The sequence below is a fragment of the Coregonus lavaretus genome (assembly GCF_964263955.1).
Source record: "Coregonus lavaretus genome assembly, chromosome: 21".
NCBI lineage: Eukaryota > Metazoa > Chordata > Actinopteri > Salmoniformes > Salmonidae > Coregonus > Coregonus lavaretus.
This window is the reverse complement of record NC_140008.1, coordinates 7464946-7492622: the sequence shown is the minus strand read 5'-3', so window position 1 is coordinate 7492622 and position 27677 is coordinate 7464946. Positions and strand designations below refer to the sequence as shown.

Sequence of the window (27677 nt, the reverse complement as noted above, 5' to 3'; positions counted from 1 at the left end):
CACTTTGAATGAAGGGGGAGAGGGTTGAACCATAGCACTTTGAATGGAGGGGGAGAGAGTTGAGCCATAGCACTTTGAATGAAGGGGGAGAGAGTTGAACCATAGCACTTTGAATGAAGGGGGAGAGAGTTGAACAGAGTGAAAGGCAGTAGGCAGTACTAAACCAGTACTCTCCTTCCATCTCTTAAGGAGCAAACAGAGGTCCCTGTAATTGTATGATTCCTGAGGCCTCAAAAAATGCACGTTTTATTTACACCTGCTTTGAAAAAACGGGCGGAACACACACCACACACACACATACTGTACACACACACACCACACACACACATACTGTACACACACACCACACACACACACATACTGTACACACACACACACACACACACACACACACACACACACACTAACGAACACAAACAAACACATACACATGCATGCGCCCACATAGGGCAGGCTTGTTTGGGGAGCCTGCAGGCGATGAAGGTATGCTCTGTAGAGACAGACCTAAGAGAGATATTGACTTGCTTGTTTGTTCACTTTGAGGGGGTACGGATATTCTAAATAGTGAGTTTATGCACACAGCTACGGTCAGGGATGTGTCGCTGGTTTATATATGGGTGTGGATTGATTTGAATGGCACTCATTCTTAATCAGAGAATGTCTTGTTAGATACTTGGCGAGGCTAGCAAAATAAGCTTTTTGATCTCTTTGATAGACCCTCTTAATGTACTAATACACTGCATGCACAGTACCTCTCTTGTAAGACCTCACTTTTTATAATGTCTTAATACTGTAGCTGCATGTTGGGAGGGTAGCTCTGAACTGGACTGGGAGCTGGGTCACACACCACACACGCACACACACACACGCACCACACGCACCACACACACACGCACGCACCACACACACGCACACACACCACACGCACACACACAACACAACACACACAACACAACACACACAGTTACTGGCTCCACCAACCCAATACCTTAGTCGTTATGCCAAAATATCTGAACCCCTTGTCAATGTTGCTAGGTGTTGGATTACTGATATACCCAGTATAATACTATGTAAAATGCAATAAATATAAATGCAATACCTAAATCAAAGATAGCTTGGATACATTCAATCACAATTGCAGCACACATACTTTCTTAATGTCTAATATAGTTACTGAACAGACAAAGAGGATTTCAGATTTTATTTTATATTTGTTGACATCAGAATCCCTCATCAGAACGTTGTCACACACTGCATGAACATTATCACATGTGCAGTAGCTATGTTGTTTGTGCTCAAACACTTATTAAACACACACACACACACACACCATACATTATGTCTCATACACATTCACACACACAATTATTGTGTGTGTGTGTGTGTGTGCACGTGTGCGACTTCCCTCTACACTAAGACACCCATAAACCAGTCAACCATTCACCAAACGTTGACATCACGTTGGAACGTGAGAGCATTGTGTTGTCCTGTGAGTGTGTTTGTTGAATGTGCGTGAGTCGGGTGGGTGGGGAGCTTGAGTATAGACCCTGCTCCCCAAACATTAAACATGTCTCGGCCCAAAAGGATCCTCGTCAACTTAACACATCCTCTTACTCCTCCTTCTCTAACTTTCTTTTTGCCTTCACAGCTTGTCATGCTACTGGTGTCAATTCATTTTCAAGTGCTCCAGTACCAATTCAACCCCTTCATAATTCCCTTCCTGCACACAAAGGGACTTGGGGTTGTGAATAAGGTCAACAGATGTTTATTTTTCATCTGATAGGACTCATGAATCAGAATGCTTGATATGTGATATCGAAAGCGTAGTTTGAAAGAGTTCACAGTGAGAAATAGACAGACAAACACAAACACAGAATCTATCGTCTGATTAATTCTCTAAGAGTAGCACTCAAGGATTGGCCCCATACAAGGTGTCTGGTCGTCTGTGTATTAGCGGATGGATTGTAAGGTCACATGGATTGTAAGGTCACATGGATTGTAAGGTCACATGGATTGTAAGGTCACATGGATTGTAAGATGTTAGCCTGTTCCCACACTGCATGTGCTGTAGTCAAATCTTCTATCGCTGTCATGCCGTACATAAATCCTCAGCTATAGTCTTACGCCAAATAATGCAGTTTTGTATAGGAATGGCGCCACCTGTCTTAAGGCAATGCAGCTACAGTTGTATCCATGGCGTTCTCACCTCTAGATTGTTCTGAAGCATAGAGATGGAAAGAGAGCACACCTCCTGTCTTTGCCACTGATCGCTTCTGTGACAGCTTTGGAATCGACGTTGAGAAATATTTCAATTTCTTAATGCCAAAAGGAGGCATAGTCAGTGGTGTAAAGTGTTTAAGTAAAAATAATTGAAAGTACTACTTAAGTAGTTTTTTTGGGTAGCTGTACTTTACTTTACTATTTATATTTTTGACAACTTTCATTTTACTTCACTACATTCCTAAAGAAAATGATGTACTTTTTACGCCATACATTTTCCCTGACACCCACAAGTACTCCTTACATTTTTTTATGCTTAGCAGGACAGGAAAATGCTCCAATTCATGCACTAATCAAGAGAACATCCCTGCTTCGTTTGTAAATTATGTCTGAGTGTTGGAGCATGCCCCTGGCTATCCGTATTTTTTTTTTAAATGGCTTAATATAAGGAATTTGAAATGATCTTTACTTTTGATACTTAAGTATACTGATACTTGTGGTCCTCTGTAGCTCAGCTGGTAGAGCACGGCGCTTGTAACGCCAAGGTAGTGGGTTCGATCCCCGGGACCACCCATACACAAAAATGTATGCACGCATGACTGTAAGTCGCTTTGGATAAAAGCGTCTGCTAAATGGCATATTAATAATAATAATAATAAGTATATTTTAGCAATTGCATTTACTTTTGATACTTAAGTATATTTAAAACCAAATAATTTTAGACTTTTACTCAAGTATTATTTTACTGGGTGACTTTCAATTTTACTCGAGTCATTTTCTATGAAGGTATCTTTACTTTTACTCAAGTATGACAATTGTGTACTTTTTCCACCATTGGGCTTAGTGAGCCCTCTAGCCATCTCTATGTTCTGAATTATTTGGGGGAAAAGATCCATGATGACAGCACAATACTGTACCATTGTCATACAGAGTTGGAGGAACTGTTGGACATTCAGAAACAGACAAACGTGGCTCTTCTTTACATACAGGAGTTGTTTCCTATTTGGTCCAAGGGTCCAACACTAGGACAAAAAGCTAATTAACAAACATAAACTAACAACAACAGAAAATAAAAAAAAGATATCCTAATTGTCATAAAAATTTAACAATGTGCTTGACTTCAGAGTATCCAGCTGCAATCTCAAACACTTTTTTGCTCTGTTCTTGCCCGTCAGTGTCACCCTAGTGTCTTGGGGAGGGATGTTTCTTTCCCACTCCATTCAGTTGGGACTCCCAAATAAATAATACTATCCATTCCTTTTTATTACCTGGCCAGCGTCTCTTTGAGAGTCATCGTTTCCACCCTGGTCAGAGTATTACATAAGGGACCAAAACGATCTACCACCCAATCAACAGACTCCAATGGCCCGAACACAGCCATAGATCGACTCCAATGTCTGAACACAGCCATACATCGACTCCTATGGCTGAACACAGGCATAAACAGACTCCAATGGCTGAACACAGCCATACATTGACTCCAATGGCTGAACACAGCCATACATTGACTCCAATGGCTGAACACAGCCATACATCGACTCCTATGGCTGAACACAGGCATAAACAGACTCCAATGGCTGAACACAGCCATACATCGACTCCAATGGCTGAACACAGCCATACATCGACTCCAATGGCTGAACACAGCCATACATCGACTCCAATGGCTGAACACAGCCATACATCGACTCCTATGGCTGAACACAGGCATAAACAGACTCCAATGGCTGAACACAGCCATACATTGACTCCAATGGCTGAACACAGCCATACATTGACTCCAATGGCTGAACACAGCCATACATCGACTCCAATGGCTGAACACAGCCATACATCGACTCCTATGGCTGAACACAGCCATACATCGACTCCTATGGCTGAACACAGGCATAAACAGACTCCAATGGCTGAACACAGCCATAAACAGACTCCAATGGCTGAACACAGCCATAAACAGACTCCAATGGCTGAACACAGCCATAAACAGACTCCAATGGCTGAACACAGCCATAAACCAATGAACCTTCTAAATGATGCTGACACAAGATGAACGTCCCTATATCCCCCTGTATCAGTGGTTCTCAACCTTTTTTCATGACTGTACCCCCAAATCACATAATGCTCTGCCCAAAGTATCCCCTCAATTAGACTTACATGAGTCTTCCCAAATACTCTGTGGATAGGCCATGTACCCCAAGGATTACCAGTACACCAGGTTGAGAACCCCTGCCCTATATCCCTCGCAAAGGCACAGAGTGACACTCAGAGATTGTCAGTCGGACTACAAAATCATGTCTAATGCGCTTTGGTGTTTTTATATATATATATATATATATATATATATATATATATATATATATATATATATATATATAGTGAGGGAAAAAAATATTTGATCCCCTGCTGATTTTGTACGTTTGCCCACTGACAAAGAAATGATCAGTCTATAATTTTAATGGTAGGTTTATTTGAACAGTGAGAGACAGAATAACAACAAAAAAATCCAGAAAAACGCATGTAAAAAATGCTATAAATTGATTTGCATTTTAATGAGGGAAATAAGTATTTAACCCCCTCTCAATCAGAAAGATTTCTTGCTCCCAGGTGTCTTTTATACAGGTAATGAGCTGAGATTAGGAGCACACTCTTAAAGGGAGTGCTCCTAATCTCAGTTTGTTACCTGTATAAAAGACACCTGTCCACAGAAGCAATCAATCAATCCGATTCCAAACTCTCCACCATGGCCAAGACCAAAGAGCTCTCCAATGATGTCAGGGACAAGATTGTAGACCTACACAAGGCTAGAATGGGCTACAAGACCATCGGCAAGCAGCTTGGTGAGAAGGTGACAACAGTTGGTGCGATTATTCGCAAATGGAAGAAACACAAAATAACTGTCAATCTCCTTCGGCCTGGGGCTCCATGCAAGATCTCACCTTGTGGAGTTGCAATGATCATGAGAAAGGTGAGGAATCAGCCCAGAACTACACAGGAGGATCTTGTCAATGATCTCAAGGCAGCTGGGACCATAGTCACCAAGAAAACAATTGGTAACACACTACACCGTGAAGGACTGAAATCCTACAGCGCCCGCAAGGTCCCCCTGCTCAAGAAAGCACATATACATGCCCGTCTGAAGTTTGCCAATGAACATCTGAATGATTCAGAGGAGAACTGGGTGAAAGTGTTGTGGTCAGATGAGACCAAAATTGAGCTCTTTGGCATCAACTCAACTCGCCGTGTTTGGAGGAGGAGGAATGCTGCCTATGACCCTAAGAACACCATCCCCACAGTCAAACATGGAGGTGGAAACATTATGCTTTGGGGGTGTTTTTCTGCTAAGGGGACAGGACAATTTCACCGCATCAAAGGGACGATGAATGGGGCCATGTACCGTCAAATATTGGGTGAGAACCTCCTTCCCTCAGCCAGGGCATTGAAAATGGGTCGTGGATGGGTATTCCAGCATGACAATGACCCAAAACAAACGGCCAAGGCAACAAAGGAGTGGCTCAAGAAGAAGCACATTAAGGTCCTGGAGTGGCCTAGCCAGTCTCCAGACCTTAATCCCATAGAAAATCTGTGGAGGGAGCTGAAGGTTCGAGTTGCCAAACGTCAGCCTCGAAACCTTAATGACTTGGAGAAGATCTGCAAAGAGGAGTGGGACAAAATCCCTCCTGAGATGTGTGCAAACCTGGTGGCTAACTACAAGAAACGTCTGACCTCTGTGATTGCCAACAAGGGTTTTGCCATCAAGTACTAAGTCATGTTTTGCAGAGGGGTCAAATACTTATTTCCCTCATTAAAATGCAAATAAATTAATAACATTTTTGACATGCATTTTTCTGGATTTTTTTGTTGTTATTCTGTCTCTCACTGTTCAAATAAACCTACCATTAAAATTATAGACTGATCATTTCTTTGTCAGTGGGCATACGTACAAAATCAGCAGGGGATCAAATACTTTTTTCCCTCACTGTGTGTGTATATATATATATATATATATATATATATATATATATATATATATATATATATATATATACACATATATACACATGGTGGGAATCAGGGGTGGAAATGGGGGAATTAAATCATTTTGTAAAAAATTAGCTTTAAGTGATTTCAAGGATTTTACATTGGTGGGTTCCCAAAGTTACTTTTTTCCATTTCCACCCCTGATGGGAACGTTATGTTTTTTGGTCAGGCAAAATGGCGTTGAGTATCAATGAGCGCTCCATTTGGTTCTCTTTTAGTGTGTCCCTTCAGTCCTGCTTAGAGGAGCTTCCTCCGTGACCGACTGTCGGCTGTTTTAGACCGTCTCCTGGTGGCCGTCTTGCGTAGTCTGTTGCTGGGGGTGGCGCCGGCTGAGGGAGAGATGACATCATCAAAATATTGCTGAATAACCGTCAAAGGAAAATAATAAGGAAATTCCATTGGGTCAAATCTGAGCCTGGAGGTTCGGACTCGGAGTACATTTACATTTACATTTTAGTCATTTAGCAGACGCTCTCATCCAGAGCGACTTACAGTTAGTGAATGCGTACATGTTTTTTTTTTTTTATTTAATTTTTTTTTTTTTACCTTTATTTAACCAGGTAAGCCAGTTGAGAACAAGTTCTCATTTATACTGGCCCCCCGTGGGAAACGAACCCACATCCCTGCCGGCCAAACCCTCCCCTACCTTGGACGACGCTGGACCAATTGTGCGCCGCCCATGGGTCTCCCGGTCGCAGCCGGCTGCAACAGAGCCTGGACTCGAACCAGGATCTCTAGTGGCACAGCTAGCACTGCGATGCAGTGCCTTAGACCACTGCGCCACTCGGGAGTCAGGCTGCCGATTTTCTGGCCCACCTGATAACGAATTGCACCCACCTGGTGTCCCAGGTCTAAATCAGTCCCTGATTACAGGGGAAGAATGAACATCAGCAATGGAACTGGCTTCGAAGTTGAGATTTGAGTTTGCCTGCCATAGTGTCTCGTATCTCGCGTACTTTACTGTAATGTTATTGGTTTGTTTCCCTAGAGATGTCCTGTTATTTCTCATGATGTCTATATCTCCTGTGTTGTTACTCTGTCAGTATGTGTGATGTTATTTGCAAGGTTATTAGACGCTGATCTCGGATGGAAGTGGACGAGACACCAGTGACTTAACAAGGAGCAGGTCAGACTCACGTTCTATGCACTCCGCTTGAGGCTCCTCCCACCGCCCGTCGGGAAGGCAGCGTACAACAGGTGGGTGGCGCTGTGTGAAGCCTGCGTCACACTGGTAGCGGACTATAGAGTTGACGGGGTAACGGTCTCTTCTGCTGCCCATCGGTCTGGCGTTGTCCACCTCTGGGGGCGAGTGGCACATGACTGGGAAGAAAGGGGAAACCAGAAGAATTAGCCAAGATCTCCTTCTGCCCATGTGTTTCCTACAAAAAGTGAGAGGGCCAACAATAAGGTTTTTGTGGGTAACAATTAGGTTTAAAACACAGTTCTCCTAAATTCAGTTTATATGACAAAACAAGCAATGTATAGTGTAGATAACCATTGTACCATCCAAACCACTGTAAAATATATTTTCAATTAACCCAAAATATTGTATTTTCAACTGTTTGAAGCTGGTGTACAAAACCAAAAGTAAAAGACGCAAAAACGAAACTTAAGAATAGGAAACATAGAAATAGAGCACATAGAACAGATCTACCGCTTCTTAGACTTGCTTTTAATGAGAATGACAGATCTATAACTCACATTTCTATGGGATTTTGGTCAGTGTCGCCCAAAAAGTTACATATTGCAGCTATAACACTTGATTTAACACTTGATTAACCCTGATTGGTGCATAGTCATGACTAGCACCTCCGGACATCCCTATATTTAAAAAAGCAAGGCTAGCGATATTTCTCTGTCCTGTTGGCTCAGTGACTGACAGCTGACCCAATGAATGTGCTGTGCCCTCTGAACCTCAACCCCTAAACCCTTCTCCTACCAGGTCCACTCTTGCAGGTGAAGGGCAGGTGGTAGTTGCAGGGCACGTCGTTCCACTGGCCGTTCTCGTGCCAGATCATCACCACACAGTCCTCTCCAGAGTTAAAGTAGTTATCCGGCTGGTTGGGCCTCCAGTTCTCAAATTCCTGCATGCGAACACATCAAAATAGAACTGTTAGATTAGAAAAGTGGACCAAATGGAATTAACAAGTCAAATGCTCATTTTAAATTCTTCTTCTGCTTCTTTGTCTTCTTCTTCTTGTTATTGTTATATTTCATTTGTAGAGAGCATTTCCCATTTCAAAGCACATAAAATCAAAGTAAAGTAGGTGATAAGAGGAGAGGCGATAAGAGGGGATACCTGAACTGGACTAAAGAAAAACTCACCAATGGACTGCCATCTGTCCAGCGGAACTCATTCTGCACGACCTTGTCATTGAGTCCAATCCACTGATAGTCCTGAGCATTAGCTAGATGGAGAAGAGAGCAGTGAACTGTCATGTATGTATCAGATATGTTTAATGTCTGTGCTTAAAATAAATGACACATACGCGCATGTCACACACACACACACACACACACACACGTCACACACACACTTCAGAAACACACATTTCACAACTGAGACAAAAAAATTATTACGTACACACACACAGCACAGGAATGGAATCATCAACATGTATTGATCACATCTTTACTAATGCTGCAGAATTTTGTTCGAAAGCAGTATCCAAATCCATCGGATGTAGTGATCACAATATAGTAGCCATATCTAGGAAAACCAAAGTTCCAAAGGCTGGGCCTAATATAGTGTATGAGGTCATACAATAAGTTTTGTAGTGATTCCTATGTTGTTGATGTACAAAATATTTGTTGGTCCGTGGTGTGTAATGAGGAGCAACCAGACGCTGCACTTAAAACATTTATGAAATTGCTTATCCCAGTTACTAATAAGCATGCCCCCATTAAGAAAATTGCTGTAAAAATTGTTAAATCCCCGTAGATTGATGAAGAATTGAAAAACGTACTGCAAAAAATCATGTGACTAAACTGAATAAAAAGAAGAAGAAACTACACTATGAAACAAAGATAAATTACATAAAGAATGATAGTAAAAAGCTTTGGAGCACCTTAAATGACATTTTGGGCAAAAAGGCAAACTCCGCTCCATCATTCATTGAATCAGATGGCTCATTCATAACAAAACCCACTGATATTGCCAACTACTTTAATGATTTTTTCATTGGCAAGATTAGCAAATTTAGGTATGACATGCCAGCAACAAACGCTACACATCCAAGTATATCTGACCAAATTATGAAAGACAAGCATTGTAATTTTGAATTCCATAAAGTAAGTGTGGAAGAGGTGAAGAAAGTATTGTTGTCTATCAACAATGACAAGCCACCGGGGTCTGACAACTTGGATGGAAAATTACTGAGGATAACAGCGGATGATATTGCCACTCCTATTTGCCATATCTTCTTAAATCTTCAATTTAAGCCTACTAGAAAGTGTGTGCCCTCAGGCCTGGAGGGAAGCAAAAGTTCCCCTACCTAAGGATAGTAAAGCTCCCTTTACTGGCTCAAATAGCCGACCAATCAGCCTGTTACCAACCCTTAGTAAACTTTTGGGGAAAATGGTGTTTGACCAGATACAATGCTATTTTACAGTAAACAAATTGACAACAGACTTTCAGCATGCTTATAGGGAAGGACATTCAACAAGCACAGAACTTACACAAATGACTGATGATTGGCTGAGAGAAATGTATGATAAAAAGATTGTGGGGGCTGTTTTGTTAGACCTCAGTGCGGCTTTTGACATTATCCATCGTAGTCTGTTGCTGGAAAAACGTATGTGTTATGGCTTTACACCCCCTGCTCTATTGTGGATAAAGGGTTACCTGTCTAACAGAACACAGAGGGTGTTCTTTAATGGAAGCCTCTCCAACAAAATCCAGGTAGAATCAGGAATTCCCCAGGGCAGCTGTCTAGGCCCCTTACATTTTTCTATATTTACTAACGACATGCCACTGGCTTTGAGTAAAGCCAGTGTGTCTATGTATGCGGACGACTCAACACTATACACGTCAGCTACCACTGTGACTGAAAAGACTGCAACACTTAACAAAGAGCTGCAGTTAGTTTCAGAATGGGTGGCAAGGAATAAGTTAGACCTAAATATTTCAAAAACTAAAAGCATTGTAATTTGGGACAAATCATTCACTAAACCCTAAACCTCAACTAAATCTTGTAATGAATAATGTGGTAATTGAGCAAGTTGAGGAGACTAAACTGCTTGGAGTACTGACTGTCATGGTCAAAACATATTGATACAACAGTAGCTAGGATGGGGAGAAGTCTGTCCATAATAAAGTGCTTCTCTGCCTTTTTAACAACACTATCAACAAGCAGGTCCTACAGGCACTAGTTTTGTCGCACCTGGACTACTGTTCAGTCGTGTGGTCAGGTGCCACAAAGAGGGACCTCTGAAAATTGCAATTGGCTCAGAACAGGGCAGTGCAGCTGGCCCTTGGATGTACACAGAGAGCTAACATGAATAATATGCATATCAATCTCTCCTGGCTCAAAGTGGAGGAGAGATTGACTTCATCACTACTTGTATTTGTGAGAGGTATTGACATGTTGAATGCACCGAGCTGTCTGTTTGAACTACTGGCACACAGCTTGGACACCCATGCATACCCCACAAGACATGCCACCAGAGGTCTCTTCACAGTCCCCAAATCCAGAACAGACTATGGGAGGTGCACAATACTACACAGAGCCATGACTACATGGAACTCTATTCCACATCATGTAACTCATGCAAGCAGTAAAATTAGATGTAAAAAACAGATATAAATACACCTTATGGAACTGTGAAGCAACACAAACATAGGCATAGACATATGCATAAAAACACACGATAACACGCACTATACACACATGTACACATGGATTTTGTGTTGTGGATATGTGGTAGTAGAGTAGGGGCCTGAGGGCAAATCTGTTGTGAATGTATTGTAATGTTTAAAAAAATAATTATAACTGCCTTAATTTTGCTGGACCCCAGGAAGAGTAGCTGCTGCCTTGCTAATGTCATAATAAATACAAATGCAAATACAGGGCCCACCCTAGGCTTTTTTGGGACCCTAAGTGAGATTTGCAGGCAAAACATTTTAGTGGCTCTTGACGGCGAATAGTTTTTACGTTTTGACATTAATTTCCTGCAATTATACACATTTTGCCATGCATGGGTGGAGAGAAAATGTTGCAGTTTTGAAGCACATTTTCTGCAATTCTACACATTTTGCCAAGGGTGTGGAGAGAACATTTTTCAGTTGTATAACTAACTTCAAGCAAATCTACACATTTGCCATGACCATGTTTAATATGATATCTGAGTGAGAGTGACTAACAAAATCAATGTGGGCCCCCTGGGCACATGCCCTGCCTGCCCGGTCGGTAGATTTACTAGACTAACTCACCAAATGTAAAATAATTGTTAGCTGACATGGGCTGATTGAGTGACAGCCACTGACTGACATAAGAGGCAAACTGCTGATGCACAAACACATTTCGAAATTGCACCTTGTGTATTCTACTACAACAGTAAGCTGTGCCCCCCCCCCCCCCCCCCCCCACCACCACCACAACCACCGCCGCACACATCCTATCTCTTTGCTCACAGTTGACAAATTCCTGCTCCTGTTGGGAGGTGATGCTGACCAGGTGGGAGTTGAGCTCTTGGCAGCGCTGCTCAGCGTCAGGCCAGGTGTCTCTCTCAGCAAAGTGCAGGTAGCAGCTCCCCATGAATTCCACCCAGCCCTCGACACAGCCCTGCACCGCTGCACACACAGACAGATAGATAGATCGACACATGAACACATTTACTGTAGAATGTTGGATATTTATTGATTTATTGATACAACTCCCCCCTCCTCTCTAACAGAATACGTTGTGGGACATGGCAACTTTAATTTGCATGTAAACACGAAAATAACAACAGATAGATCACTGAGATACGAGAATGTTGAGTGAAATATCTTTAATAGATATGTGGACAATGTCAATACATCTCGTAACATATGGCGGTGGCACTGAGACTCACGTCTGCTGCAGTCCTCTCCAGTGAATCCATTTGGGCATTGGCACAAAGCGATGCCATCCTGCACAGAGCAGGTGCCTGCTCCACACGGGTTAGGCTCACAAGGTTCAGGAGCAGCTAGAAAGAGGCAGGGTCAAACAAAGAATTGGTTGATTTAGACAATGTGCTAACCAGGGAAAGTTGTTCACTAGCTGATAGCATGAGGTGGATAAAGACAAGTAAACAATGTCTTATAGTACACTGAACAAAAATATAAAGGCAACATGTAAAGTGTTGGGGCTATGTTTCATGAGCTGAAATAAAAACATCCCAGAAATGTTCCATACGTACAAAAAGCTTATTTCTCTCAAATTCTGTGCACAAATTTGTTTACATCACTGTTAGTGAGTATTTCTCATTTTCCAAGATAATCCATCCACCTGACAGGTGTGGCATATCAAGAAGCTGATTAAATAGCATGGTCATTACACAGGTGCACCTTGTGCTGGGGACAATAAAAGCCACTTTAAAATGTTCTCACACAACACAATGCCACAGATGTCTCAAGTTTTGAGGGGGGAGCGGGAAATTGGCATGCTCACTGCAGGAATGTCCACCAGAGCTGTTGTCAGATAATTTAATACCTCCAACATTGTTTTAGAGAATTTGGCAGTACGTGCAACCGGCCTCACAACAGCAGACCACGTATAGACACACCAGCCCAGGACCTCCACATCCGGCTTCTTCAACTGTGGGATCATCTGAAGGGGGGTGTGGGGGGTGCTGAGGAGTATTTCTGTCTGTAATAAAGCTGTCTTGTGGGGAAAAAAATCGTTCTGATTGGCTGGGCCTGGCTGCCCAGTGGGTGGGCCTATGCCCTCCAAGGCCCACCCATGGCTGCACCCCTGCCCAGTCATGTGAAATCCATAGATTAGGGCCTAATGAATTTATTTCAATTGACTTATTTCCTTATATGAACTGTAACTCAGTAAAAACTTTGAAATTGTCGCATGTTACGTTTATTTTATTTTTGTTCAGTATAGATGCTGTAACTACTGACCCTATAGAACACTTCTAAGGTAAGATATGACCAATTGATCAAATATTGCGGTACTATCCCTTTAAGCAACATACCGTAAACTAAAGCAGGCTCCTCCACCACAGCAGGGGTCACCATCGAGACGGCGGGTGCTGTCGTCGGGCTAGAGAAGACTGCCGATGGTGCAGTGACATAGATCGTCTCTGTGGACCCTCCCAGCCCTTCCTGCTCCTGGACTTTATCCATCAGATCCAGGTCATTGCCTGTGTTGCCAAGACTGGCGATGTACTCTGGGTAAGTCATGGTAGAACCAGGCGGCAGCACCACAGACAGGCCCTCTGCAAATGGTGACCCCCCCAGGGAGAGCCCAATGGCCGAGGTGCTCCCTTCATGGTGGCTACTGCCGTCTCCACTGACCTCTACGTAACCCCGGCCCTGCTCCAGACGCTGCTCCCCTGGACGTGCCGTCACATCCATCATCCCGTCTTCTGTCAGGAAGATGACCTCGTAGCCTGAGTGGGATCTGTCCGCACTAGATGGGAATCCAGAGCCGCTGTGAAAACCAGACGGATAACCAGAGGGGAAACCGCTTGGAAAACCAGAGGGGAAAGTCTGGTAGCCGGAAACTTCCTGTTCTCCCGAGGGCTGATCGGTCAGGTCAATGAGACCTGAATGTGTGAAAGATATGTCAGGACTTCCGGAGCCAGAAGTGCTGGTCACATCCCCGCTGAAGAAGCCACCTGATCCAGACATTCCTCCGGAGCCACTGATGTCCACACCTCCTTGTCCAAACTCCTGTCCGGTGGGCTGCCGTTTGGCGATGTCCACCATCTCTCCATCCACCATGATGATGACAGAGTCCCCGCTACCGCTCAGGTCCCCAGATACCCCGCTGCCACTACCCGAGTGAGGAAGGACACCGGACGGTAGCCCACCACTGAACTCTCCCACCCCCACCCCAGACCCACTATCCCCAGACACGCTGAACTCTCCCACCCCCACCCCGGACCCACTGAACACTTCCAACCCGGACCCACTATCCCCGGACCCACTATCCCCAGACCCACTGAACTCTCCCACCCTGGACCCACTATCCCCAGACCCACTGAACTCTCCCACCCCAGACCCACTATCCCCAGACCCGCTGAAATCTCCCACCCCCACCCCGGATCCACTATCCCCAGACCCAGCTCTCGGGGGGTAGGTGACAGTGGTGCTCCCCTCTCCCGCCTCCTGAGGATCTCCAGAGCCCTCTCTGGACAAGACGTGTCCACTGCCCTCGAAGGTGACTTGGAAGCCAGACCCGGAGCCCTCACCGCTTGCCCCACCAGATGTGTCTCCACTTTGGCCAGGAGTTCCACTGCCACTACCACTGGCAGAATGATCAGCTGAGGCTGAACCAGACACATCCACAGAGGCAGGTGGCTTGATGGGGCTCACTGAGAAACCACAGATGGAGAGAACAGAGGAAGAAGAACATCTAATGTTAACACATTGACTAGAATACAGCTTGTGCATTTTGATTGAAACAGAGGCAAAACTGTTACTTTTGGCGTAGTCGGCAGGATAAATGTACAGGAAATACTAGCTGGGATATAGAAATACTGTAGAACACTTAATATAGAGATATATTACCAGGCGTCAATTGATCTGTTCTGGTTGTCATGTTGATAATTTCCTCTTCGACAACTACAGTAACGTTGAGTCTGGTTTCAGTGTGAATAATCACACGTTCAGCTACAAAACAAAGAAAACCAACACAATATAATTGTTACACTTTTAACAGTGGCTGTATTTGTCATTATTAAAGCTTATGGCTCAATGGATGTCTCCATTATTTCTTAATGGATTGACACAGAGCCTTATATAAATGTATGCTTAATCAGTTGAGATTTAACAGGGACCATTTTAGTAACAAGAGTTCCAAGTAAATTACACAATCTGGTAAGAATTCCTCTAATTGTCACAGATTGTAATTCTCACAACCTTCTGTGGGTTTTGTAACTCTATCCATGACCCTGAACAGATCCAAACGCATACCTCTGAAGCAGTATGCATCGTATCTGGAGTGCTGGTCGGGGTCTCCTGTCTGGTTGGGGAAGGCGTAGATGGTGTGTACCCCGGCCTTGCCACCTCCACAGTGGGGCCTGGGGATGCGGATGGGGTAGCGGACGCTGCGGTCCTGCAGCCAGCCTGGACGGCACTTGTCGAAGCCCTGTCTCCAGGCGGCATAGAGCTGCCCTGTGGTGGCTAGCGTAGTGTTGAGCTTCTGGCAGTGGGCCACGGCCTCCTCGTAGGAGAAGCTGTCATAGTCACTGGTGTAGAACAGCTCCCCTGGGAAGTGAGGGAGAAGAGAGGGCAGGAGGTTTTACTCAGGAGTGATGGTTCACTTTACATCTGCAGCTAAGGCCTGTAGAAGAAGAAGATGAAATCACTTAACATCTGAAGCTAAGGTCTGTAGAAGAAGAAGAAATCACTTAACATCTGAAGTAAGGCCTGTAGAAGAAGAATAAGAACTCACTTAACATCTGAAGCTAAGGTCTGTAGAAGAAGAAGAAGAAGAAGAAGAAGAAGAAATCACTTAACATCTGAAACTAAGGTCTGTAGAAGAAGAAGAAGCAGCAGAAGACGAATAGGGTCCGTGTCTCTCACCCTTGAGGCGGTCCATATAGCAGTAGACGTCGTATTGCTCAGTAGCAGGTCTCAGGCCGTAGGATCTCACCCCTGGGACATGCTCCAGGTTGCCTGAACACTTATCTCTGGGAGACAGGATGGGGTACCTGACCACAGGAGAGAGCAAGGTCAGGGTTGATGGTAAACGTGTGGTTAGAAAGCAGTCATACTTCTGTCCTCTTTAGGAAGAAAAAGAAAAAAAAATACAGAAATGTTTCCACATTTCTCAGATATCCCAGTCAGAGGATTTCTGGAATCAAAAGGGAATATGCAGGAATCCTCCAACAGGGATTTCTGGGAAAACCCAGGATCATTAATAAAGTTTCCAGAATTTTGCAACCCTACTGAGTGGCCACCTTTTGACTACTGAGATGTACCCTATCCATCTCACCTGACGGTCTGGTCCCTGAGCCAGCCTGCATCACAGTGGTGGAGCCCTGCCTCGTAGGCTGCCTGTAGCTGCTGGGAGCTGGCGATGACCGCGCCCACACTCTGACAGGCCATCTGGGCCTCCACGAAGGACATGGCATAGCGACTGAATCCAGCACGGTAGTGGAACACCACACCTATAGAGAGGGACGGAGAGAGGGAGGGGGAGAGCGGAAAGATAAGGCAGGGAAGAGACAGACAGAACCAAAGATAGAAATTAAGTTATTACACTTGAAACTGAAAATAGCAACTACTGCTGGCAGGTAGCCTAGTGGTTAAGAGAGTTGGGCCAGTAACCGAAAGGTTGCTGGTTTGAATCCCTGAGCTGACTAGGGAAAAAGTCTGTCAATGTGCCCTTGAGAAAGATACTTAATCCTAATTGTGCTTATAAATTGCTCTGGATAAGAGTGTCTGCTGAATCAGGGATTCCCGAACTCGGTCGTGGGGCCAGTTTTGTTTTTTGTCCTAGCACTACACAGCTGATTCAAATAATGAAAGCTTGATGATGAGTTGGTTATTTGAATCAGCTGTGTAGTGCTAGGGCAAAAGCCAAAACATGCACCCGGGGGCGCGGGGCCCCAGGACCAAGTTTACTAAAATGTAAGAAACAATTTTGCTGATCAGCACAGACCACTAACCTGTAGGAGCCATGGCAGTGTCATTGTCATGAGGGAACTCGAAGCCCACATCAGGTTTAGCTGTCACCCTGCTAATGATCTCTTCCCCCACGACCGGGGTAACCTTGGCATAGGTGTCAGTCACACTGGGTGGGATGGGTAAGGTCAGTGCCATGGTGGTGGTGTCCAGGGGGGCTTGGGTCAGCACCTCCCCCCGTGCCTCAGTTCCAGGGGTGGTGGTACGCCCTGGATAGACCATGGGGCTGGCTGTGATGGTGGCCACCTCTGGGAACGGGGTGGTCTTGACTGCACCGTTGTCCTCTATGAATTAGATCATTGGCAGCAGGTGAAGTGAAAGCCACACTCTGTCTTACTGAAAATCATTCTGGTTTTAACACACCACATGTAATCCACAGTGCCTTTTTGTTGTAAAATGAAGTGATTCCTTTTTTAACACTATAACAATTTACTTGTGACCTCTTTTCGACCTCTTTTTGGTGCCTTGACCAAAAACAGTAGTTCAAGCTTGAAGAGATTGATAGCAACAGTGGTGCATTATGGTATATGCAGTCCTCAGATATAATCTGGTGGCTGGGTTACCTTGGTAGCAGATAGCGTCATAGTGGGAGTCTGGGTAGGGGTAGCCTGTCTGGTTAGGGAACAGATACACGGTCCTCACTCCCAGTAATCCTCCACCGCACTGGGGCCTCGCGATGTTGATGGGGTAGCGGACGCTTCTGTCTGCCAGCCAGCCCGCATTACACACGTCCATGCCAGACTTCCAGGCCAGATATAGCTGCCCTGTGGTGGCCAGTTTGGCCCCTAGTTTGGCACACTGGTCCATTGCCTGGTAGAAGGTGAACTTCTCCACGGACACGGAGTAGAACACTCTGCCTGGGATGATGGAGGGGGAAGGCAGAGAAACACAGACGCAGGCAGTCAAACAGACAGACATGAAAGTGCAGCAAATGTCCTTGCAGTAATTAATGCCAGTAAAAATACTTGTTTTAGGGGAAGAGGTTAAAATCAGTCAATATACCCTTGAGGAAAGCACTTAACCCTAATTGCTCCTGTAAATCGCTCTGGATGAGAGCATCTGCTACATGAATCAAATGTAAATGTAAGATAATTTCAGAAACAGACAACTAATTGAGGAGTGTAGACTATGTACTCTGTTCTTCAGAGCTGAGGGAGCTGTCTTGACACTGAGCAGACACAAATACACAACCACAAACAGACAGACAGATGGACAGACGAACAGATAGATACGCCATGGTCAGCACTATTCAACAACAGCGCCGGAAGAAGATGGCTGCCGTTTTACAGCCCTCTAACCAATTGTACTATTATGTGTGTTTTTCCGCGTTATTTGTAATTTATTTTGTACATAATGTTTCTGCCATCGTCTCTTATAACCAAAGAGAGCTTCTGGATATCAGGACAGCGATTACTCACCTCGCATTGGACGAAGACTTTTTCTTCAACGAGGCGTTCGCGAAGGATATTCTACAGACACCCAACAAGGCCCAGATCCCCGTCATTCGCGTGAGGAAGAGACGGAGATATCGTGGACGCAGATCCGGGTGCCTTGTAAGGATCCGACGGCGTGCGAGTAAACTGCCTCTCCCATCAATCCTATTAGCCAACGTTCAATCTTTTGAGAATAAAATTGACGATTTAAGATTACGGTTATCCTACCAACGGGACATTAAAAACTGTAATATCTTATGTTTCACGGAGTCGTGGCTGAACGACAACAATGACAACATTCAGCTAGCAGGCTATACGCTACATCGGCAGGACAGAACGTCTGACTCTGGTAAGACAAGGGGCGGCGGTCTGTGTATATTTGTAAACAACAGCTGGTGCACAAAATCAAATACTAAGTAAGTCTCGAGGTTTTGCTCGCCTGAGGTAGAGTATCTTATGATAAGCTGTAGACCACACTATTTACCAAGAGAGTTTTCATCTATATTTTTCATAGCTGTCTATTTACCACCACAAACCAATGCTGGCATTAAGATTGCACTGAATGAGTTGTACAAGGCCATTAATCAACAGGAAAACGCTCATCCAGATGCAGCGCTCCTAGTAGCCGGGGACTTTAATGCAGGGAAACTTAAATCCGTTCTACCTAATTTCTACCAGCATGTTAAATGTGCAACCAGAGGGGAAAAAACTCTAGACCACCTTTACTCCACACACAGAGACGCATACAAAGCTCTCCCTCGCCCTCCATTTGGCAAATCTGACCATAACTCTATCCTCCTGATTCCTGCTTATAAGCAAAAACTGAAGCAGGAAGCACCAGTGATTCGGTTAATAAAAAAGTGGTCAGATGACGCAGATGCTAAGCTACAGGACTGTTTTGCTAGCACAGACTGGAACATGTTCCGGGATTCTTCAGACAGCATTGAGGAGTACACCACATCAGTCACTGGCTTCATCAATAAGTGCATCGATGATGTCGTCCCCACAGTGACCGTACGTACATACCCCAACCAGAAGCCATGGATTACAGGAAACATCCGCACTGAGCTAAAGGGTAGAGCTGCCGCTTTCAAGGAACGGGACTCTAACCCGGACGCTTATAAGAAATCCCGCTATGACCTCCGACGAACCATCAAACAGGCAAAGAGTCAATACAGGTCTAAGATTGAATCATACTACACTGGCTCTGACGCTCGTCGGATGTGGCAGGGCTTGAAAACTATTACAGACTACAAAGGGAAGCACAGCCGCGAGCTGCCCAGTGACACAAGCCTACCAGACGAGCTAAACCACTTCTATGCTCGCTTCGAGGCAAGCAACACTGAAGCATGCATGAGAGCACCAGCTGCTCCGGACGACTATGTGATCACGCTCTCCGTAGCCGATGTGAGTAAGACTTTTAAGCAGGTCAACATTCACAAGGCCGCAGGGCCAGACGGATTACCAGGACGTGTACTCCGAGCATGTGCTGACCAACTGGCAAGTGTCTTCACTGACATTTTCAACATGTCCCTGACTGAGTCTGTAATACCAACATGTTTCAAGCAGACCACCATAGTCCCCGTGCCCAAGAACTCTAAGATAACCTGCCTAAATGACTACCGACCCGTAGCACTGACGTCTGTAGCCATGAAGTGCTTTGAAAGACTGGTCATGGCTCACATCAACAGCATAATCCCAGAAACCCTAGACCCACTCCAATTTGCATACCGCCCCAACAGATCCACAGATGATGCAATCTCTATCGCACTCCACACTGCCCTTTCCCACCTGGACAAGAGGAACACCTACGTGAGAATGCTATTCATTGACTACAGCTCAGCATTCAACACCATAGTGCCCTCTAAGCTCATCACTAAGCTAAGGATCCTGGGACTAAACACCTCCCTCTGCAACTGGATCCTGGACTTCCTGACGGGCCGCCCCCAGGTGGTAAGGGTAGGTAACAACACATCTGCCACACTGATCCTCAACACGGGGGCCCCTCAGGGGTGCGTGCTCAGTCCCCTCCTGTACTCTCTGTTCACCCATGACTGCATGGCCAGGCACGACTCCAACACCATCATTAAGTTTGCCGACGACACAACAGTGGTAGGCCTGATCACCGACAACGATGAGACAGCCTATAGGGAGGAGGTCAGAGATCTGGCCGTGTGGTGCCAGGACAACAACCTCTCCCTCAACGTGACCAAGACAAAGGAGATGATTGTGGACTACAGGAAAAAAAAGAGGACTGAGCACGCCCCCATTCTCATCGACGGGGCTGTAGTGGAACAGGTTGAGAGCTTCAAGTTCCTTGGTGTCCACATCACCAACGAACTATCATGGTCCAAACACACCAAGACAGTCGTGAAGAGGGCACGACAAAGCCTATTCCCCCTCAGGAGACTAAAAAGATTTGGCATGGGTCCTCAGATCCTCAAAAAATTCTACAGCTGCACCATCGAGAGCATCCTGACTGGTTGCATCACCGCCTGGTATGGCAACTGCTTGGCCTCTGACCGCAAGGCACTACAGAGGGTAGTGCGTACGGCCCAGTACATCACTGGGGCAAAGCTCCCTGCCATCCAGGACCTCTATACCAGGCGGTGTCAGAGGAAGGCCCTCAAAATTGTCAAAGACTCCAGCCACCCTAGTCATAGACTGTTCTCTCTGCTACCGCACGGCAAGCGGTACCGGAGTGCCAAGTCTAGGTCCAAAAGACTTCTCAACAGCTTCTACCCCCAAGCCATAAGACTCCTGAACAGCTAATCATGGCTACCCGGAATATTTGCACTGCCCCCCCCACCCCATCCTTTTTACGCTGCTGCTACTCTGTTAAGTATTTATGCATAGTCACTTTAACTCTACCCACATGTACATATTACCTCAACTACCTCAACTAGCCGGTGCCCCCGCACATTGACTATGCAACGGTACCCCCCTGTATATATAGCCTCCCTACTGTCACTTTATTTTACTGTATATATAGCCTCCCTACTGTCACTTTATTTTACTTCTGCTCTTTTTTTCTCAACACTTTTTTGTTGTTGTTTTATTCTTACTTTTTTTGTTTAAAATAAATGCACTGTTGGTTGAGGGCTGTAAGTAAGCATTTCACTGTAATGTCTGCACCTGTTGTATTCGGCGCATGTGACCAATAAAATTTGATTTGATTTGATTTGAGTAATCCACAGCACACACAGCAACTATACTGAACAAAAATATAAACGCAACATTTCAACGATTTTACTGAGTTGTTCATATAAGGAATTCAGTCAATTGAAATAAATAAATTAGGCCATACTCTATGGATTTCACATGACTGGGCAGGGGCGCAGCCATGGGAGGGTGTAGAATGAGTTTTTCCCCACAAAAGGGCTTTATTACAGATAGAAATACTCCTCAGTTTCATCAGCTGTCTGGGTGGCTGGTCTCAGACGATCCCACAGGTGAAGGAGCCGGATATGGAGGTCCTGGGCTGGCATGGTTGTGAGGCCGGTTGGACGTACTGTCAAATTCTCAAAAAATAACTTTGGATGCGGCTTATGGTAGAGAAATTAACATTACATTATCTGGCAAGACCTCTGGTGGACATTCCTGCAGTCCGCATGCGAATTGCACGCTCCCTCCAAACTTGAGACATCTGTGACACACCTGTCAGGTGGATGGATTATCTTGGCAAAGGAGAAATGCTCACTAACAGGGATGTAAACAAATTTGTGAGAAATACGCTTTTTGTGCGTATGGAAAATGTCTGGGATCTTTTATTTCAGCTCATGAAACATGGGACCAACACTTTACATGTTGTGTTTATATTGTTGTTCAGTATAGAAACAGTCCTATTGTTTTTTTGGGGTTTTTTTGTTCTCGTATTGACCCCGTTGTGGGAATGGAGCTGGACTTCGGTCCACCTATTGAATGTGGTTGCTGTAAATCACTTAAAGAGGTTGAACTAGAGTTTTAACTACTTTGCACATATGAAACAATCAGACAATCATAATATCAGTCAAAAATATCAAATTCCCATTTTATGCTTCAAAACCAACTTTTAAGAGGTTTTAAAAATAGGTTATATTTGACTCAAAATGCCATGACATACAGTAAGGCATTGTTGGTAGAATCGATTGAGGCAGTTCAATGCATGATTAATATACAGTTGAAGTCGGAAGTTTACATCTTAGCCAAATACATTTAAACTCAGTTTTAAACAATTCCTGACATTTAATCCTAGTACAAATTCCCTGTCTTAGGTCAGTTAGGATCACCACTTTATTTAAGAATGTGAAATGTCAGAATAATAGTAGAGAGAATTATTGATTTCAGCTTTTATTTCTTTCATCACATTCCCAGTGGGTCAGAAGTTTACATACACTCAATTAGTATTTGGTAGCGTTGCCTTTAAATTGTTTAACTTGGGTCAAACGTTTCGGGTAGCCTTCCACAAGCTTCCGACAATAAGTTGGGTGAATTTTGGCCCATTCCTCCTGACAGAGCTGGTGTAACTGAGTCAGGTTTGCAGGCCTCCTTGCTCGCACACGCTATTTCAGTTCTGCACACAAATGTTCTATAGGCTTTGTGATGGCCACTCCAATAGCTTGACTTTGTTGTCCTTAAGCCATTTTGCCACAACTTTGGAAGTATGCTTGGGGTCATTGTCCATTTGGAAGGCCTATTTGCGACCAAGCTTTAACTTCCTGACTGATGTCTTGAGATGTTGCTTCAATATATCCACATAATTTTCCTTCCTCATGATGCCATCTATTTTGTGAAGTGCACCAGTCCCTCCTGCAGCAAAGCACCCCCACAGCATGATGCTGCCACCCCCGTGCTTCACGGTTGGGATGGTGTTCCTCGGCTTGCAAGCGACCCCCTTTTTCCTCCAAACATAACAATGGTCATTATGGCCAAACGTACGATCTTTGTCCCCATGTGCAGTTGCAAACCGTAGTCTGACTTTTTTATGGCGGTTTTGGAGCAGTGGCTTCTTCCTTGCTGAGCGGCCTTTCAGGTTATGTCGATATAGGACTCATTTTACTGTGGATATAGATACTTTTGTACATGTTTCCTCCAGCACCTTCACAAGGTCCTTTGCTGTTGTTCTGGGATTGATTTGCACTTTTCGCACCAAAGTATCTCTAGGGGACAGAACGCATCACCTTCCTGAGCGGTTTGATGGCTGCGTGGTCCCATGGTGTTTATACTTGCGTACTATTGTTTGTACAGATGAACGTGGTACCTTCAGGTGTTTGGAGATTGCTCCCAAGGATGAACCAGACTTGTGGAGGTCTACAAATTATTTTCTGAGGTCTTGGCTGATTTCTTTTGATTTTCCCATGATGTCAAGCAAAGAGGCACTGAGTTTGAAGGTAGGCCTTGAAATACATCCACAGGTACACCTCCAATTGACTCAAATGATGTCAATTAGCCTATCAGAAGCTTCTAAAGCCATGACATCATTTTCTGGAATTTTCCAAGCTGTTTAAAGGCACAGTCAATTTAGTGTACGTAAAATTCTGACCCACTGGAATTGTGATAACTTCCGACTTCAACTGTAATTCACCAATACATTTCTTCGTAGTCCAAAAAATATTGTGATCAGGTTGTAAGTCACAGCTGGCCTAGTACATCGTTTGCTGCCACAACCCATTCGGGATGCACCGTTTCAGTTTCAACGACTCAATTTTTTGGAGAAAAAATAAAACGGAAAACTGTTTAACTAAGGCTGGGAATGTCAATACAATCGAAATAGCAACGATCACTAGTCAGTCATAATGTGGCTAATAGGCTAGCGTGTCAAACAAGGACACTCAAGGGAGTATAAATGAGTCAACAGTTGAGTCATCCACTTTATGAAATTGCAGCCTGACACGCTTGCATCTGTGAATTCAACGTCAATTGCGTTGCTTTTGTGTGTCGCGTTTACGCAGCGGAGGGAAAGTGTACAGACATGCCACAGTCCTAGCTAGGCTACTAACATGTTGCAGTCTGGCCTCGGTTTTTAAAGCTTGACAATTAATTAATAATTAATAAATAAATAAAATAACTGCAACAGAGAAACATCTAGTAGTAGGCCTTTAATAATGGTATGTTAGATATGTTAGTGCCACTGAATGAATTTAAAAATGTTGATGGGAGACTGTTACAGAGGAGTGTAAATGCATTTTTTAGGCTGGATCATGTTGTTGAATTGTGTTGTTGTATGTTTTAATTCTGTAATGTATTGATTGTTGATGCCTTCTTGGCCAGGTCTCCCTTGAAAAAGAGACTCTTGGTCTCAATGGGCTTTTCCTGGTTAAATAACGGTTAAATAAATCAATAATTTGCATATAGGCCTACTATCTCTGATTGGCTATGGCACACCAGTCTGCGTAGACTCCGGTCCTGGACGAGGCAGATGTTTTTATTAGGTTTTATTTCCTGCAGTGTCTATTAATTGTCCAAATGCACAGCCGCTTTCCCACTCTATATTGCTATAGAATTTTCACAAATGCCTTACTCTGTCATTGCCAAACATTCTATGAAAGTATGAAAACATGAAAATGACTATCTAAGTGCTTGCTTGTTAGAATTTTTTTTATTTATTTTTTTATGTGTCATATTCTTCCTGGGGGGTGTATATGAACAGATTTTAATAAGATTTAATGTTGCTGAAATGCTGTCAGTCCCACTTTAACGGTGATGCTTATCTATGTGAACCACAAAACAGCTTGTATAATGACCAGCTGCAGTGTGGCATACCTGACATCTTCTGTGCAAAGCAGTACACGTCATAGGTCTCGTTGACCTCTCTCACGCCGTAGGTTCGCACTCCCGGGAACTCGTCCTTGTCTCCAAAGCAACCCTCACGAGGCTCATGGATGGGATACCTTGAGTAGATCACGTCAGATGGCAAAGAAAAAAAGATGCCGTCAATTAGTATTTTTTTTTTTTAAATCTCAAATGGTTATAACATGTCTTTGCATAATGCCAACCCATGCTCTAGAACAACATTTCACATCCCTACTAAATCCTTCAGGGCTGTACTAATTTCATACTTTTTACTGTACTCTACATCCACACTGGGTGCCAACACATCAAACATCGTTTCCCTAAAACAGTCACGAGCGATGACGGTGCACGGTTTAGTATACCACAATTACCTGACTGTTTGGTCAGAGAGCCACCCGGCGTCACATTGGTGGAAGCCATCGTCAAAGGCAGCCTGTAGCTGGGCTGGGGTGGCGATGGTGGCGCTGTTCTGGATACAGGCAGCCTTGGCCCTTTCAAAGTTCAGAGTGTAGCGAGTCGAGATGGCTCGGTAGTGGAACACAATACCTGGAGAGGAGAGAACACATCACCCTCACCGTCATATTATATTGAGTATTGTTCCATTTCAGAGGGTTGGCTTGTGCATAATAGAATGAGTATGAGGATTCTTGACACGGTTGGGGTCAATTCCATTTTGATTCAATCAATTCTGGAAGTAAACTGAAATTCAAATTCACATTTTTCTCAATGCTTTGCAATTGGAATTGGAATTCATCCTCATCCTTTTCTACTGATTTACATAAGATATGTTCTTACTGTGTAGGAGTTTCACACACCTTTATAGCACATTATAAACTGGGTGGTTCGAGCCCTGAATGCTGATTGACTGACAGCCGTGGAACAGCCCTTAGCCGTGGTATATTGGCCATATACCACACCTCCTCATGCATTATTGCTTAATTATACAATACTCTTCCCCATATAATATAATATAATATAATACAAAAAATAATAATAATTAAGCAAAGCATTGACAAATATTGGATTTTGAATTTCAGTTTACTTCCAGAATTGACTGAATCGAAACGGAATTGACACCAATAACCCTGATATTTGGTTTAGGTGCATACCTTGAACCTGGATGTCCACCGAGTCGTAGTTATCCCCGATGCCATGCATGACCTCACAGCGATAGGTGCCAGAGTCCTTGGTGCGCAGTTCTGTGATCTCCATGGTGATGTCGGTGGGCACCAGCGGGTAGTTGACCATGGTGACCCGGTCTAGGTATTCCGTCTCCACGTGAACTTTGCCCTCTGACGCCAGCAGTATTTGGGTGGCCTTGCCCTTGGTCACGTAGGTCCACTTGATGCGGTGGGACAGGGGGGTGACAGTGGGCGCACCGGGGTCGTTGACCGTGTTGTCCTGGAAGTAGCAGGGCACCACCACCTTGGCGCCCATCAGAGGGCGCAGCGGCACCTCCACGGGAATACTGACACTCAGTGTACTGTCGAGATCTGGGGAGGATAGTATGAGATTCAGTTTTTTTACAATATGTTTGCATCTATTTGGATGGAAGATACTTTATACTGTTATACTGCTCATGAGTAGCAAACGCAGGAAGATGTTGCCTAAGTGAAGTAACATGATGGACGTACTGCCTGCTTCTTTTCAGTAAAGTGGAGTAAACTCATGTCATCTGCCTGCATTATTCCAAACCCTACCTGGAGAGACTAGAAACCTTTCTACTTTTACATTTGCTGTCAGCGGTAGCCCGTGGGCTACACGTACACTATATAACAGTACAGTATATAACAGTACACTATATAACAGTACACTATATAACAGTACACTATATAACAGAACAGTATATAACAGGAGCTCTGTCTGAATAGCTAGAACTGTAACCTTCCCTATTTGAATGCAAAGCATCCTTCCCTTGGTCCTTCCTCGATGTTGATTGGATCTGATTGGATGAAAGCAGCGGAGTGGAAAGTTTTTCTTACACCTATCTATCTGTGTTATGTCAGTGATTATTTCAAGGAAAGGCGGAAGGAATTACTAATTTTCTATCGTATTTTAATAGGGCCAGTGAACAATAGCAATGTAAGACATACCGCCGGAGTCTTCAAAGGATATAGTTGAGGTGGTGAAGGGAAGAGACACACACAGGAGGAGCAAGGCGATCATGGTTGACCTGTTGTGGAAGAAAGAACTGTCAGTGAAGTCAGGGGCGCAACTTTCACTGGGGACGAGGGGGACATGCCCCCCCCCCATTCTGAAATTGCATATTTGTCGCCCCCCCCCATTCTGAAATTGCATATTTGTCACCCCCTCCCCCCCCAGTTTTATCAATGGAATGTGATACAAAAACGGCAACGGTGTGCTTTAGGACCATGCGGAAGCCTCTGAGC

At 44.4% G+C, this 27677-nt stretch overlaps 1 protein-coding gene across 1 annotated transcript; it reads right to left on the bottom strand.

The window, feature by feature from the left end:
- Window positions 1-6495: 6495 nt before the first annotated feature.
- LOC311148731 (aggrecan core protein-like) lies at window positions 6496-27453 on the bottom strand (the record flags this gene model as incomplete). Its single annotated transcript, XM_084185705.1, has 16 exons — window positions 6496-6587; window positions 7396-7578; window positions 8198-8342; window positions 8584-8666; window positions 11891-12049; window positions 12313-12426; window positions 13423-14766; window positions 15368-15661; window positions 15980-16107; window positions 16392-16566; window positions 17068-17367; window positions 17647-17940; window positions 25258-25385; window positions 25659-25833; window positions 26397-26780; window positions 27381-27453. The coding sequence occupies 16 exons, from the start codon at window positions 27451-27453 to the stop codon at window positions 6496-6498; spliced, it is 4071 nt and encodes a 1356-aa protein (XP_084041831.1).
- Window positions 27454-27677: the final 224 nt, after the last annotated feature.